The sequence below is a fragment of the Spermophilus citellus genome (genome assembly GCF_964194105.1).
Source record: "Spermophilus citellus genome assembly, chromosome: 10".
Lineage (NCBI taxonomy): Eukaryota > Metazoa > Chordata > Mammalia > Rodentia > Sciuridae > Spermophilus > Spermophilus citellus.
In genome coordinates this window covers 78,300,080-78,314,387 of record NC_138197.1, presented here as the reverse complement: position 1 = coordinate 78,314,387, position 14,308 = coordinate 78,300,080, and the positions used below count along the sequence as shown (strand labels likewise).

At 53.3% G+C, this 14,308-nt stretch overlaps 2 protein-coding genes across 5 annotated transcripts; both read right to left on the bottom strand.

Annotated features, from left to right (window-relative positions):
* Nucleotides 1-580: 580 nt before the first annotated feature.
* On the bottom strand, nt 581-8,302 carry ARHGEF25 (Rho guanine nucleotide exchange factor 25). 2 transcript variants are annotated; one of them, XM_081309662.1, is made up of 16 exons: nt 8,103-8,302; nt 7,734-7,848; nt 5,283-5,497; nt 5,054-5,149; nt 4,897-4,973; nt 4,659-4,725; nt 4,377-4,480; nt 4,099-4,168; nt 3,890-3,979; nt 3,712-3,804; nt 3,478-3,528; nt 3,200-3,277; nt 2,798-2,998; nt 2,389-2,569; nt 1,883-2,094; nt 581-1,641 (listed from the first exon to the last, which is right to left on the bottom strand). In XM_081309662.1, exons 1-16 carry the CDS (start codon nt 8,199-8,201, stop codon nt 1,531-1,533), a joined length of 1,860 nt encoding a protein of 619 aa, XP_081165788.1. In that variant the 5' UTR covers nt 8,202-8,302; the 3' UTR covers nt 581-1,530. The 2 variants fall into 2 exon arrangements, with proteins under 2 accessions (XP_081165788.1, XP_081165789.1); XM_081309663.1 differs by lacking the exons at nt 7,734-7,848; nt 8,103-8,302 and adding an exon at nt 6,427-7,714.
* Nucleotides 8,303-8,630: 328 nt separating this feature from the next.
* DTX3 (deltex E3 ubiquitin ligase 3) lies at nt 8,631-13,880 on the bottom strand. Of its 3 annotated transcripts, none has more exons than XM_081309468.1 (6): nt 13,621-13,880; nt 12,243-12,305; nt 11,982-12,058; nt 11,065-11,626; nt 9,638-9,855; nt 8,631-9,291 (listed from the first exon to the last, which is right to left on the bottom strand). In XM_081309468.1, the coding sequence occupies exons 3-6, from the start codon at nt 12,008-12,010 to the stop codon at nt 9,216-9,218; spliced, it is 885 nt and encodes a 294-aa protein (XP_081165594.1). In that variant the 5' UTR covers nt 12,011-12,058; nt 12,243-12,305; nt 13,621-13,880; the 3' UTR covers nt 8,631-9,215. The 3 variants fall into 3 exon arrangements, with proteins under 3 accessions (XP_081165594.1, XP_081165592.1, XP_081165593.1); XM_081309466.1 differs by having other exon boundaries at nt 10,897-11,626; nt 13,621-13,875; XM_081309467.1 differs by having other exon boundaries at nt 10,897-11,645; nt 13,621-13,867.
* Nucleotides 13,881-14,308: the final 428 nt, after the last annotated feature.

Sequence of the window (14,308 nt, the reverse complement as noted above, 5' to 3'; positions counted from 1 at the left end):
AATGAAAACAAAAAACCCAAAAACTCTGAAGCACTTACTGTTTATTACATTTATTACATAATACCTAAATGCTATTCTCAAAGTAGACACTCAAAAATACATGCATGGTTAAACTGAGTACAATGGGGTCAACCACACACCTAACGTATCCCTGTGGACCATAAAGAAACACAAAGGTTCTGAGCTCCAGAATCTTGCTATTTGCTGCTATCCCCTCCTCCATTCACAAGAATCTTTGGCCCCCCTCCCCATCAACCTCTGGTCCCCCATCCCTGACCCCAAAGCCCCAGGGGTGGGGTGCAGAGAGGGTGGGTCTCCCCTCTTAAATTCCTCCTATTGTTCCCCAGAAATCTTATCTGGGTCCTACGTCCTGTCTCCCCATTACAGATCCCTCCCTTCATTGTCAGCCAGAGGGACCTGGGGCCCACAGGGAGACTCCAGCATCTCCTCACCCTCCCACTCCAGCAGTCTATTGTCTGCTGAGGAAGCCCCAGTACACGTGATGGAACCCAAGGGACAAAGGGACACAGTGGACATACAGATGCACAGGACCAGAACAGGGCATCTGGCTCTCTGTATGTTTGACTCTGTGTTCCAGGGGCTGTGCCACAAGTTGGGTAGGGGTGAAGATCCCTTTGGACTCCACTCTTGGATCTGGGTTTGAAGAAAATCTCTGCCTGTTCAGCATGGACATGCCCTATGACCTCCCAGAAAGCAAAGAAGACCCAAGTCAGGAAGGGGCTCAAAACTCCAGGCTCGTCTTCACCTTCCCATTCTATATCAGCAGAACACAGAGGCCTCAGAAGGAAAGGTATATTGGGTATTTTGTGCTTTAGTATCTGGGTATTGGAAGAATGATGGGAAGTCACAGGATACTGAGTCTTCTGGTGGGTCTAGACCAGAGGGTGAATGGGAAAGAAAGAAGGGTTGGATAAAAGGGAGAATACATCAAAAATAATGTAGGGTTTTCTAGTGGCCCAAAGTCCCAGCTCTGGTTTGTGAGATGCTGCAACTGAAGTTAAGGGACAAAGATAACAGTATCTTTTTTTTATCTTATACCTTGTGCCCTGCTCCTTTCACCAAACCCCTCCTAAAATAACGGGGGCCAGCTGATCTTTTCCATAACACTTCATACCCACTGCAGCCTCTCCTTCCCTCTGCTAAGACAGCAGCCTCAGTGATATAACAAAACCTTTATTCTCAGAAAACAGAAAAAAACAAAATCAAAACCAAAACCAATAATTTCTATCTGGCCCCTGCCCCAGGCTTCCCTCTGGACCACCCATATATCTTCGTTTTGGAGGGACCATGATGCATGCATAGGGGTGGAGCTGAAGGATCCTGGGTTCCTGGGTTAGAAAGAAGTCCTTTTGGATCTAGGTACTGTCCTCCAAATTGACATCTTTCCCAGCCTTGCCCACCCTGCAGACATAATAAGAAGGAAGAACTCTGGAGTGAAACCAGAGGATTGCCCTGAAGTTCCTTGGGGAATAGGTGGCTGAGTCAGCACCACCCCGTGGCCTTCATCAGTTACAGCTCATCTTCATCCAACTTGGCAAGTCTGGCCTGACAGGGAGGGGTGTTTGGCGTTGGAAGGACTGGAGAAGAGCCATGGGGTGTCTGGGAGTTGTCACCAGGGGCCTAAAGAAAGATTCAAGTCAGAGGATCAACAAAGACCGTCAATCTACCCTCACTCCTCTTTTCAGTTTAATCCCCTAGCCAAGTCACCTCCCCTTTCCCCAAAGGTAAATGGAGGGATAAGAAGTAGAAAGGGGTACACAAAAGGTGGTGGAAGAAAGGAATGATATGGAAGGGGTTGGGGATCCACAAACAAAAGAGGCCCTCCCCATTCTGTTTATACAGAGAACTGTGTTCCTTATACCTGTGTGTCCAGAGACAGCGGGGCTCTGGCCACTTCCTCTTTGGGCAACAAGAGCAGGGAGGGGAGAGAGCCATTGATGGGTGTGTGTGTGCTGACTTGAGACCGGTCTCCAGTCCGAATTCTCCCAGGGCTCCCTATCCCAGGCCCTCCTAGCCGCCCCAGGCTGTTGGTCTGGCTTTCCCGTCTCTGGTACTCAATGGGTGACTGCAATGCTGAGGCAAAGAGAGGAACAGAAAGAGTGTTACAGCAGAGACAGGTCCCTTTCTTTAAGGGCTGTTTGTGTCATCCTCCAATTTTACCCTCCCTCCTGCCTGAGGATTCTCAGTCAATGTAAAGTGTTGGGGGCTTTAGAGGATTTTGAGTTACCAAATCTTGAGTTAATATGCAAAAATGGAAGTGGAAAGAAGCTGGAGTCAGAAGATAGGTGCTAGAGATTGGATGGTGAAGGACTGAAGAGGTCAAAGGGCTGAGGGAGTATGTGGAGGAGGGGGGAATGAGAGCCTCACCATTGAGAAAGTCCCGCTGGCTTTCCAGGATCTGAGCCACTTGTTTGATCCAAGCCTGACTGACTGTAGGGTCTGAAGCCTGTAGGACATAGCGCTGGATCCCACCTTCTGGCCCTCTGGAGGTCAGTGCAAAGCGGCAAGGGTCACCTTGGAGGTTCCCCTCCAGTCCCAGGCAGCTCACCTGGATTAGCAAATAAGAGATAGTCCCCTGGGCTGGGGTTGCAGCTTAATGGGTTCAATCCTCAGCACCACATAAAAATAAAGAAAAAAGCTACATGTGTCCATCTACAACTGAAAAATATTTTTTAAAAAGAGAGAGAGTCCCCAGATTCTTCAGATGCCTCCAACAAATCCAAGAGCCAGATATCATCTCAGAGACCTCACCCCATCCCAGTTGTCCTCTCCCCACCTTAATGCTGCTCTTGTACACATATCCAGGTTGTGTGCCACCTCGAGTTCCTCCTCCCAGAGCCTCACTGAAGATGATGATTTGCTCAAAGAGGAAGACTCGCCTCTCTCGACCCCGGGAGGAAAGTAGTCCGAGAGCCTCAGGTTCCGTAACCCAAAATGTGTCCTGGCCCAAGAGCTTCCCTTGAGCAGTCAGTTTGCCCTGGAACCAAAGAATATGGCCTTTAAGCTCAATAGGAGGAAAAAGACAACTGTCTGCTCCTCCCTCCCTTCCTTCCTCAGTTCTCCCAACCTATTGTGGCATCAGTCCGGAAGAAGAAGATAATTCTCCAAAAGGACCTCCAGAGTGCCAAAACCAAACACAAAAGGACTGGGCTGCCAGACTCCTGCCCCATCTCCATACCTCAAATCCCCGAAGTCTCCCCAGAGTCATCATATCATTGCAGCGCTTTGGCACAAAACACATGACCTCTACAGCTTGCTGGGATGCAGGTGAGAGGAGCATTGTTGGGCAAAGAGAGGCATTATTGGAAAAAAACGTTTATTCAGCCAGCTTCTTCACACATCTCCACACCAACTGCCCCCCCACCACCACCACCAAAACCAGACAGTTCCAAACCACCCAGGGGGCTGGAGGAACTCCCAAATATGGTGTGTCCTTGAGGATCTGGAGGTCCTTACCTCCAGCTCTTCAGTATCCATCCCAGCTCTACTGTAATACTTGAGAAAATCCTAAAATACAGAGAAGAAATGCTCAGGGTGGTCATGGGACACTATCAAATGCTCTCACCACCTCTCCTAAGGACACAGGCGAGGACCTCCAAGAAGTATGGGGAGCCTTAAGAAACCTGGGGAGATGACAGAGGAAACTGCTGTCCCAAACAGCTGAACCCCCTGGGAGAAGGTGATCCTGACCTTGAGCAGCAGTTGGTATTTCATTATCCGCTGCACAGGTTTGATGAGGAGGTCACTGAGCTGAAGTCGGTGCCCCAGCTGCTGCCTGAGCTCCTGAAGACAGGGACAGGGTCATGCTGGAAAACCTGGTCATGCTGATTCTCTGTCTTCCTTCCCCCAAGGCACCTCTGCCACTGACCTCAAAGTAGCTGTCCCCAAACTCTGACACCACGTGCTCTGACTTGGGCTTATTCTGACAATATACCACGTACATATGCAGCCGACGCTCCTAACAGGAATAACAGAGAAAAGAAAGTAGGGTTAACTAGGAGGGAGGGAACTTCTCCAGATCACCCTAACCCATTCCCCAGCCCCTCCCCTCCTAAGCCCCACCCTCTGGAGCCTCACATGCTTGATGAATAGCTGAGCCAGCCAATCAGGATCCTTCAAACACCGCTGTAGCTCTTGCAGGAAATAGCTGGGAGGATTGGTAGAGAAAGGTAAGTCAAGTACATTTCAAACTCCTTAGCTCTCTAACACGTCTCTGGTTTTGAGCTGTGTGCCCTAGTTGTGTCCCCTACAACTCCAAAGGTTCCTTGGTCTCATTGGGCTGGAGGCTGAGATACAGAGACTACCAGATGAATTGTCCCTCCCCAGGACCTGGCTCCCAGGACTCCACAACTCACTCTCGGTGCCACTCAAAGATTTGCTGGATGTTTCCAAACACAATCCTGTCACGGCCTCGAAGACTCTCAGGGACCCCCTGAGCAGCCATGGTGGCCATGTAACCCTGTGGGAAGGTTGGAATGGAAGCATGAGAATATAGCCCAGTCTTGGTGGTTTCCCCCACCCCAGGAAGTCCAGAAGTAGGGAGGACTGAGAGGGTGGGAAAGACTAGCACCAAGGCATCTCTCAGGCAAAGGGAAGGGGGCAGGTGGACCAGGGCTGGGAAGGGATAAGGGAGCTACCTCCACAATCTGTCCCAAGTCGTCCACATACATTTTCTCTGTTTCTACCAGTTCACTCAGGACATACCTAGGAGGGAAGGATGAGAGTGCCCCCACTTCAGAGTCTGGGCACATTCTTGGTTTAGCCAGTTCCCTCTTGGACTAGAAGCCCTTTCATAACTACAGCCAACCTCAGAGGTCATTCCATTTACAGTCTTGTGGAAGTTCTGCAACTGAGGTGGGGGGTATGGACACTTACATACTCCTTTCCAGAGCCTTCTTCTTCTGTTCCTCTTCATTCTCAGGGGCTTGAGACAAAGTCTCCTCTTCAGGTGGCTGGAAGGAAAGAACATCTTAGGGTAATAAAATGAATACCTCTTGGTGATGGAAGCCTCCCCATACCCATTTCTTCATACCTGTGTCTTATCTCCAGAGCCCTCCAACAATGTGGTTAACAAGGTTAATTCTGGCAGCTCCTCTCCTGTGGCTAGAGCTGGCTCCAGCATCCAGTTCTGGGGCCAGAGGTCAAGTGTCAGAGAGCAGGGACAGTAGTTGGGTCTCCTAATGACCAATGGTCCCAACCTGCCCTTTCTCCCAGTGTCATGCAAGGATGTCTTACATGCTTCTGTGGCACTCCCTGCTCACCTCATATGGTCCTGCTTGACCATCATCTGCCTCAGTTTCCACACTGAGACAATGTTTGGAATTATCCAACCATCTTCTCAGGCTACTAGCTGGCCCTGGAGGGCCTGGGGAACAGGGCCCAGAGCTGAGACCAGAGCTGGGGCCAGAGGGGGCAGCCAGACCAGAGGCAGCAGAAGCTGATACACTCCCCTCACTGCCAGCAATGGAATAGGATTCTAAGGGGGGGCGAAAAAGAAAGGAGGCAATAGATACTGCTCCAGCTTCAGACTCAGGGTCTCCAGGGAACTCCCAGGTTCTCCTCTCTATGACAGTCAGCCCCCTCTCCCAGGGTTCAATCTCTTGACATCTTCATTTGAGTTGGCTAGGATAGAAATTTCACCAGGGCACCCTGGGGAGGAAGGACAGTAAACATCTGGCTCTCTAGCTTGAACCCCATTGCATGTGGAGGTTCCCCATATCCCAAGTATAGCACAGATATGGGGGTGGGGGCAACCATCTGGGCAGACACTGGAAGCTGGGGGTAGCCATCTGCTCTTCCACAACCCTCCCCCTTCCAGTGGGTACAGACCATTCCCTGGGAAAGGGAGAAAAAGAGCTAAGAGTCTATCTGCCACCCCCAGACTCCTTCCTCCTTCATCCTTCAATTGCAGTAATCATTATAAAAAGAAAAGACTTCTGCAGCCCACCTCTCAACACATGCACATGCCAAATTGAGGAGGCCAGTGAGGAGAGTTCATCAGGGTTATCTTTGACCAGCTATTGAGAAGAGCTGTGATTTGAGTTTTTATAAAGCCTCTTATAGAATCCCCTCCTTCCTCAGTCCTCCATTCCCTGTCCCACTTCAGAAGTAGAGTCTCAACAAAATGATTTGAGTGAAGATATCTTAGGGCTAAAGGGGTTGTGGGTAGGTTTTTCTCATATATAATTGACTATAAGAAAGAGTTAGGAGTTCCCTGCCCCTTCCCCAATTTTCTTAACTTGAACTAATACAAATCTGAAGGTAGAAGAGACCTTACAGATCAGACCATCTATTAAGTCACTTTCTGGAAAACATACCTAAACCCCTAGGGCCAGGACAACCAGATGCCTAGAATCCCGGCCCGCAACCCCACTCAACATTGGATCCCTGCGACCTCGCACTCACCACGTCCCCCCTGGGCGAAGCAGCAGCCGCATTTTGCCAGGACTTTCCGAATCACACGGGGACAGGCACAGCGACCCGCCTTGTGCCCCCCGCGCATGGCGCCCGGGCCCCCCCGCGTCCCCCACCCGGGCCGGCCATGCAGGGGGAATCACGGGGGGCGGGGCGGGGACGGCGCAAGGCGCACACCCCCCCTCCCTCCTACCGGGTTCCAGGCTGCGGGAGGGGGGGAGGGAGAGCACGGGAAGGGGGTGTCCAGGAGTAGACCCAAGTCTGGTCTGGAGGGGGCTGGGGGTTTTAGAGAGAAGGTGGCACGGGGCCTGGCCGCGGAGCTAGGCGGGGAGGGTTTCCGGAACCCTGTCGGTGCGGGGCCCAGGGTCCAGATGTCCAGCCAGGGGGAGGGACGGTGGGGGAGGCTGGGCCGGGATGCCGCAGCCGCTCCAGCTTGATCACCGGCCTCTGGTTTTGGGTGGCTCTAGGCCCCGGGCGGGGAGGAGGCGGGGGCCGATTCCCCGAGCCAGTGGCCCTGCGCGGGTCCTGGCCGAGCGGCGAGCGCACAACAGGCCCGGCTGCGGTGCCGTTGAGGGGAGGGGCTTCTGCGGCCCAGCTCCGCCTCTCTTGCGTGTTCCCCCTCCAGCCCCCGCCGGGTTCCTGGCCTAATCCCCCCCTCCGCCCCCAGACACCACCACGTTCCCACTCCAAGTCCCCAGCGCCTCCGCCCCTCCTCCCCAGTCTGGGCTCCCCCGCCTGGGTTTCCCCTCCCTCTGCCATCTCGGCTCCGACTGCACAGCGTTGAGGTGGGGGATAAACGTGGCCGCGGGGTCTGCCAGGGTCGCCCCTCGGCTTCTGCAGTGGAGAAGGACTCGGTGGATGGGCCTTGGCCAGGTTGAAGATGTCTTCGGGTTGGGGCTGTCCCCGGCCTCGCGGGGAGTGGGCCAGGACCCCCGGTAGGGGGTACGTGTATAGGGAGCTCTTTGTAGGGAATGCACCCCCGCTCTCTCGCCGGACCCTCCAGGCCCAGGGACTCCAGCTAAAACTAATCACCAATTAAGGCGAAGTCCTGGAGCCTGGGCTGGCGAAGAGCCAGGGGTGGGGCGCGGGGACACTCTGCCTGCGGGGGCTCGAGACTGGCTGAGGTGGGGGGACACACATCGGACTGCAGGGCGAAGAGAAGCGAGGAGGTCTCTGATACTAAAAGAGTCTCATGTAAATTACATGCGAACCTTTATGCTAATAAGAACAGAATATTTTTGAAATCGCCACTTGGCGCAGGATGGCAAACTGTGCCCCACCCCATCCCAGTTTCTTACCGGGCTGCGGAGCCCAGGCGAGGACCTCACGTTCGTGCTCCCTTCTCTGATCACCCTCGGTACTGTCACACTCTGGCTTGGTACACCCCGACCCTAGGGAGCTTCTCTTCGGGGGCTGCGGGGACAGAATGACTGTAAGCAACCCATCAGTCTAGGTAGTCTTGATCTCTCCTTTCCCTTATTCCTCCTGTCAAAATCCACATTGTTATGAAAGGTCTCCGAGAACGTGGCTATGTCCCTTGTAATTAAACTCATGGATCCTTGAGTCCATCCCGAATAACTCTTTTTACGGGTAAACTGAATTGTGGGTTGCAGCCCTTCTTAAAGCCCCTAAAGACCCCCGACCCAGCACTGGTTCCCCCTTCTTACCCCCTCCTGCCCGGGTACGGCGCATGCGCGTAGCATGCCCCCCATGACCCCCAGTATCCGGTCAGTGCGGCCAGGGGCGGGGCGGTCCGGGGGCTTCATGCTGGACCCCTACCCTGCTTCAAGTTTCAGGGCCGAGGGGGCACGGAAGCTGGGGGGCTCTGAGGCCTGCGTGCGTCCGGGGAGTTGCTGCTGCGGAATCCGCCCCCTGCCCGACTCCGCCCCACTCCCACCCCAGCCAAACTTCGCAAAAGGGTGTAGGGTTGTTCCTTTCTCTACAACCATAGTTCAACAACAAAACAAACCTCTCTTAATCCCGACTAAGATCGACGTGTGGCCCAGGATTCTTAGTATTATTACAGAGCCCACTAGTTAACACCATGAAACCCAGGGTTCTCAAGAGGCAGAGAGACTGTGAAGGCACGCGGGGATTTCCTCACCATCCCGTTCCCTTCTTAGCAGGTCCTCCTCCTCACCCACCCCCACCCTCACCCTGTCCACGGAACATAATAGGTGTGGCATAGAGAGCTGCATATTTTACTTTATTTTTATTAAATTAAAAGCTACAGTCTGGCGGCGATTCCAGAACAGGGTAAGGAGGCTCCTTATAGGGGGCAGAGAAGAGCGAGAGAAAGACAGACTGACAGACAGAGACACAGGAGAGAAAGGACAAAGTTAAAGTAGGAGAACTGTATCTTATGAACACACAGCTGGCTCCATGGGGGTGGGGGACTCACATTAGCCCAAAGTGGAGCAGTATGTGGGAGCGGGGGTTCAAGTGACCCACCCAGGTCCTTTCTCAGCTTGGTCACTGGAGCACAGCACATACCAGAAGCCAAGAGCAATGGAGGGGCAGGGGAACTAGGAGTATGTACACGGGGAGCAGAGCAGAGCCTTGGAGACCAGCCTCTGACAGAAGGGAGTGGCTCACAGGGCACTGAAGCACTGGCCATTGGGGGATGGGGAGGGGATTGCCCCTTTCCCCTCTGAACTCCCTCCCCGGTCAGACAGGTCCCCTACTAGTGTGGTGTGGGGGCAGGGGGAGGGAGGAGAACAGAGGCTTCCGCTGGGTCCTAGAAGAGGAGGATGGCAGAGCCTTGGCATGGGGGCTGTCCTTCAGTCATCTGTGATACCCTTGGCTCTCAGTTCCTCTTGAACCCGGGTCAAGTAGGTGGGGTCCGGGTACCCAAACCTGGGAGCAAAGAGAAATGTGGATCAGGGTTCATTGTTTGGGCTTGCTCATTTTATTCTCATGCCCACACTCATTCTAGGCCACTCAGTAGAGGCCCCATTCAGACTCCTCCCTGCCTCCCCTAATGAGGGACCTCCAAAACCAAGCCCAATTCTGCATATTTTGGTAGATTAAACTGGGCACATCAGGATTGAAACTAGGAGAGACTGAGATGACAGAGTCGGTTTAAAAGTTTGGGGTGATCTTCTACAGTTAGGAGGCTTCCAGAGGGAGGGGTTTGATATTGTTCCCTCAGTGGAAATACAAGGGGAGAATCCAAGAGGAGGAAAATGAACAGGAGTCGCACAGCTGGGGTCCCCCTGTGCAGCTGGTCTTGTGGTGGATGTCGTTCCAGGTGATGACATTTGGTCTCCCTGTGGTCATGGACGTGCCAATAGTGAAGGTGAGACGCTGGTCAAACGCCTTGCGGAACAGGGTCAGCACCTTGTTGCCCTCGGGGCAATCCGGGAGGTAGGCCACCCGTGTGGTGCCAGGATACCGAACTCCTGGGTTTGGGTGTTCAGCCTGGAAGAAGAGGAAGCAGAGTGGAGAGTGAGCAGCTGAACTTCCTAAGGCCTAGATGCTAATGGGGTGGGGGGAGTTGACCAGCCTTTTGTCTATGCACCCCCAGCTGGTGCTGACAGGCAACAGCAGGCTGACAGCCTTCCATAGAAGGAGTGACTCTCTGGTGTGGGCAGCAAAAGCCTGTTTCTGGACATAATCCTTATTGTTAAGAGGTTCTTTTGACCGTCACAATCCCTCAAGCCTCAATTCAGCAACAAATGGATTCTCAAAAGTGATAGAAGGTAGCTGGTCCTTAGGACTCTCCAAATAACTCAGCAGAAAGGTGGAGACAGAATAATTTATCTTTCTGCCTTCCCTCCTTCACCTGAAAACACTCCTTATGTTTCTGCTAGTCTAACCTGCTCCATTTTCTATTTCTCTTCTTCAGAGCTTCCTCATCCCTCTGTGAACCAGAATTGGACATTATTCTTTGTTTAGCAGGAAAATACTTGTAGGCTCTTGACCACTACTGTTTTTACCTTTCACTCTCATCAAGTTTTTATTATCTCATAAATCTGAAACAAAGAACACTCCCAGCTGTTAGGATAGTCAGATCCCTTCCAGTTGTGCCTGCCTACTCTAGGATCACCATTTCCACAAGTTTACCTCTATTGAGAATACTTATCAACAGCCATGTTCATCAGGGAACTAGTATGCAATTCCTTTCTCTCTACCATTTTGGGGTTTCTGTTTTGTTTTGGTTTATGCAGTGCTGGAGATTGAACCCAGGGACTCTGCATGCTGGGCAGGCACTCTACCATTGAGCTACAACACTAGCTCTCGTATCTGATTTTTATATGTGTGTGTTGGGGTCGTGGAGATAGACAAAGCTGGGCTTCAAGGGGAACTTGAAGCTCCAGGGCACTGAATAGGAAGGCATTCTGGGAGACAGCAGGATATATCACATCTAAAAAACACACCCACCCTCAGCTAGTTTCCCTAAATCAGAGACAAGCTTAGGGAAACCAGACGGACGGTAAGGGCAGGCTGTGGTTTTCTTACCCCCTGGACACCGGGCGGGAAGACGTACTGGATGACAATGGTGCCATACTTCTCATAGCTGGGCAGTAGGAGGGTGGCGTCCTTGGAAACCAGCATCCTCCCATTCTGAGGCTGGTTGCCCACCAGCTGCCCATAGAAGCGGCCACACATGGGGCAGGCCTTTTTCACCTGCAGTGCCCGGGTGATGCAGCCCTCGCAGAATGAGTGCCGGCACTTCTCCAACGTCTTGGCGTTCTGAATCTCCCCGAGACAGATGGGGCAGGTGCTCTCCTGCTCTTCTGCCTCCTCCCGAAGACGGGGAGGAAGAGGAGGAGGCAGGGGAGGGGGAGGAGGGGGGAGCCCCCGTGCCCCTGGGGGCAGGAGTGGGGCTGCTCGAAGAGGGGGTGGGCCTGGGCGGTGCAGCTCAGGGTGTTCCCCACCACCCCCCAAAGCCAGGCAGCCCATAAGCTCCCCCTGCCTCTGAGCTTTCTTCAGCTCTTTCTCTGCCTCTTTCAGCAGCCCCTTAAGGGCCTTCCGGGCCAGGTAGAGCCCATTGGGAGGGGCTGGGGGAGGACCCTGTGGGGAAAGCTGGAGAACATAGATGTCAGAAGTCTCGCCATCTATGAGGATGGACACTCGGTGCTCCTCCCGAAGCCGGGCCAGCCGGGCTGGGGTCTCTTTGCTCAGGAAGTCCCACACAGGCTTGGAGACAGTCACTTTGTTCTTGCAGGTGCCTCCACAGGCTGCCATTCTGGACAGGACGAACGACACTGCCCCCAGGGTGAAAGGGACTCAGGGTGGGGGGTCCCCCATTTAACATATATAAGTGCCTCCTACTTCAGGTACCTTCCAATCCATCCATTACCTCTATTCTCTCAAAGTCCAACCCCCAAGCCCTCCCCTAAATTCATTTTCTATTTCCCATATTCTGGCACCCCCTAAAGAAAAAGAAAACTTCCATACTTTATTTTTACATGAGACAAGCATCAGTCTTGGTTCTCCTTTCATTTCTCCCAAGATCATAGAAACTTGCCCACCCCCACCCTCTGGATGAAAAATGGGCTCTTTAAATGGGAGAGAGACTTTGGACCCTCTTTTTTGCTCACTTTGATCCTGAAGAGCTTAAAATTGGCATGCAGGCTCACTCTCTCTTCCCCTGCTCCCTACTTGTAGGTTGTGTGACCTGTGGGGTGGGAAGGAAAAGGAGGGAAAGTGAAAAATCTCTTTCCTAACCCCTACAGGCCCCCATCCAGCAGCTCACATAACAGATAGGAACCTGGGTGTAGGTAACTGGGAATAAGATTACTTGGAACATTTGAGAGAACTAGTGTAAGGGTTGAGGTTCTCTTGGGGGTGGGGGCAGGTACCTGGAAAGCCCATGGAAGATGATGGCAGCAAAAATCCCTGTTTCTACACTCAGCTGACCAGGGCTGGAGTAAGGGGGAAGGTAAAGGGTTATGATGGCAAATGTGATCATTTCCACTAACCAGCACAAAAACAAAACTTCTCATCCATTTCCTCTCTTCTGCCTGCAGAATCCTGTCCCCTGCCTCTCCCCAAGTTGCTAAAGGAACTTCGACATGCTAATCTCCCCCAAACCCCCCAGCTCTGAGGAAAAGAGGAGGGGAGGGAGGAGACTAGGGCACAGATAAGTCAAAAAAGAAAAAGCCCATAGACAGAGGTCATTCTTGCTACCTTTGTCAAATCACATGGATAGGAATATTATTCTTATTCTTTCCAACTCTTTGCCCTACTCCATATTCCCAAATAATTCATCCCCTGTTGTTGAGTGGGAGCCTTGAGAGCTAACTGAATCCCTGCAGCTGAAGTCTGTTAGGGATGCCAACAAAGTGGTAGCAGCCCCTGCAATAACAGAGTTCTCATTGTCACCTTTTAAACCTAGCGCAGGCAGCACTGCCTGTCAGTTCCCTATCTGCATTTAGGAGGGGTGGGGCTCAGCTGGAGGGGCCTGATGTTTCCCCTAAGTCCAGTCAAGTTCAACTACAGGAGTGTCCCCAAAACACCTCCAAGTGCAGCTCAATTAGAAAGAGGGGCCATTAGCATGACCTCAATTTCTTGACTGATCCAAAAAGAAGTCACCGTCTGTTTGTGCCTCCATGACAGACCCCTCAAGGCCATATGCCCCTCAAGATTCAGAAAGTGAAAATGGAACCCTAGAGTCTCAGCCCATACTGTTTGTGCATGGTAGGACGACCCCTCCTCATCAGAGGAGACCCAGGACGCAGGTGTCCTAGCCCCAAGTCCCGCTGGCACAGCAAAGGGAGGCGGGGCCACAATTTAGGCTGGTTCCGTGATTCCTGTGGGGCAACCCAGGCCGGACACCAGGCCAGTCCTTCCTCCAGACAGCGGCCAGAGGCAGGGACAGCCGGGAAGGGCAAGAATCCCTGGGGGCATCCATTGAGGCAGCTCCACCCTTTCCCCCACGACCTCCTCCAAGACCCGACCCGGAACCAACTCCCCGCATCCCACTCGCGGAAGCCCCCGGAGCCCCGCCGCTGGGTGGGGGTGCACGGCGGCCCGCTTGCGGCCCTCGGAACCCCCAAATGGAGGCCAAGGCTGGAGGCTGCTAGAAAGATGATCAGACCGGCCCCAAGGAGGGCCCAGGCGCTGCGTGCAGAAGACGAGGGAGAAGGCGGGGGTGCAGGGGGAGCGGGGGGCTTGCGAGAGGTGCGAGCGGGGTCCGGGGGACACGCGGTGGGTGTGGGGGGCGCCGGGCTCACCTACCTCTCGTCAGCGCCGCCATTGCCGGTCACATGACTGAGGCTGTTGCTGGGATGACGGTCCGGGCCTTAGCAACAAGGGCGGGGGGGAGACCCCGAGAAGGTAGAAGTGGGTGCAGGGGGTGCAGACTGAAGGAAAGGGAGGGAGGGAAGACAGCACCCCCTTTCCCTTCCCAGGTGATAATAACCGTTTCCTTTGACCCCTTCTACCCGGGAGCCCCTGCCCTTCCGCCCCAAAACAAAAATGGAGGCTCAGTCCCAGTCTTTGGAGGGAGGGGGTGGTGTCACGGAACCAAGGGTAGGAGGTTAAATCCCTTAGAGACGCCACCCTTCTCGCTTGCCCCTCCTGGAGGAACCCGCTGCCTTTTTTTTCCCAGCCAGCTGCGTGGCAGCTCTTGGGAATTGGTGGTAGATGGGCGGGTGGACAGTATCGGTGGGTAATGGGGATTTGAAGGGGTGGGCAAGTTTTTTGAAATCCTTTTGCTGGAAGGGCCTTTGAGGAACAATGCAAGATGCGAAGTCTTCGTGAAAAGCAAAGCATTGGTGTTACAAAACAAATAAGCCCCATTACTAAACTTCAATCCCCACCCTCATCTCTTGCCACTTTCTCGATTGTTACCTTCTGTGACCCCCCTGCCCCAAACACACACAAATCTGCTCTCCTCAGATGGGCCGTGATAAGTGCCTTTTTT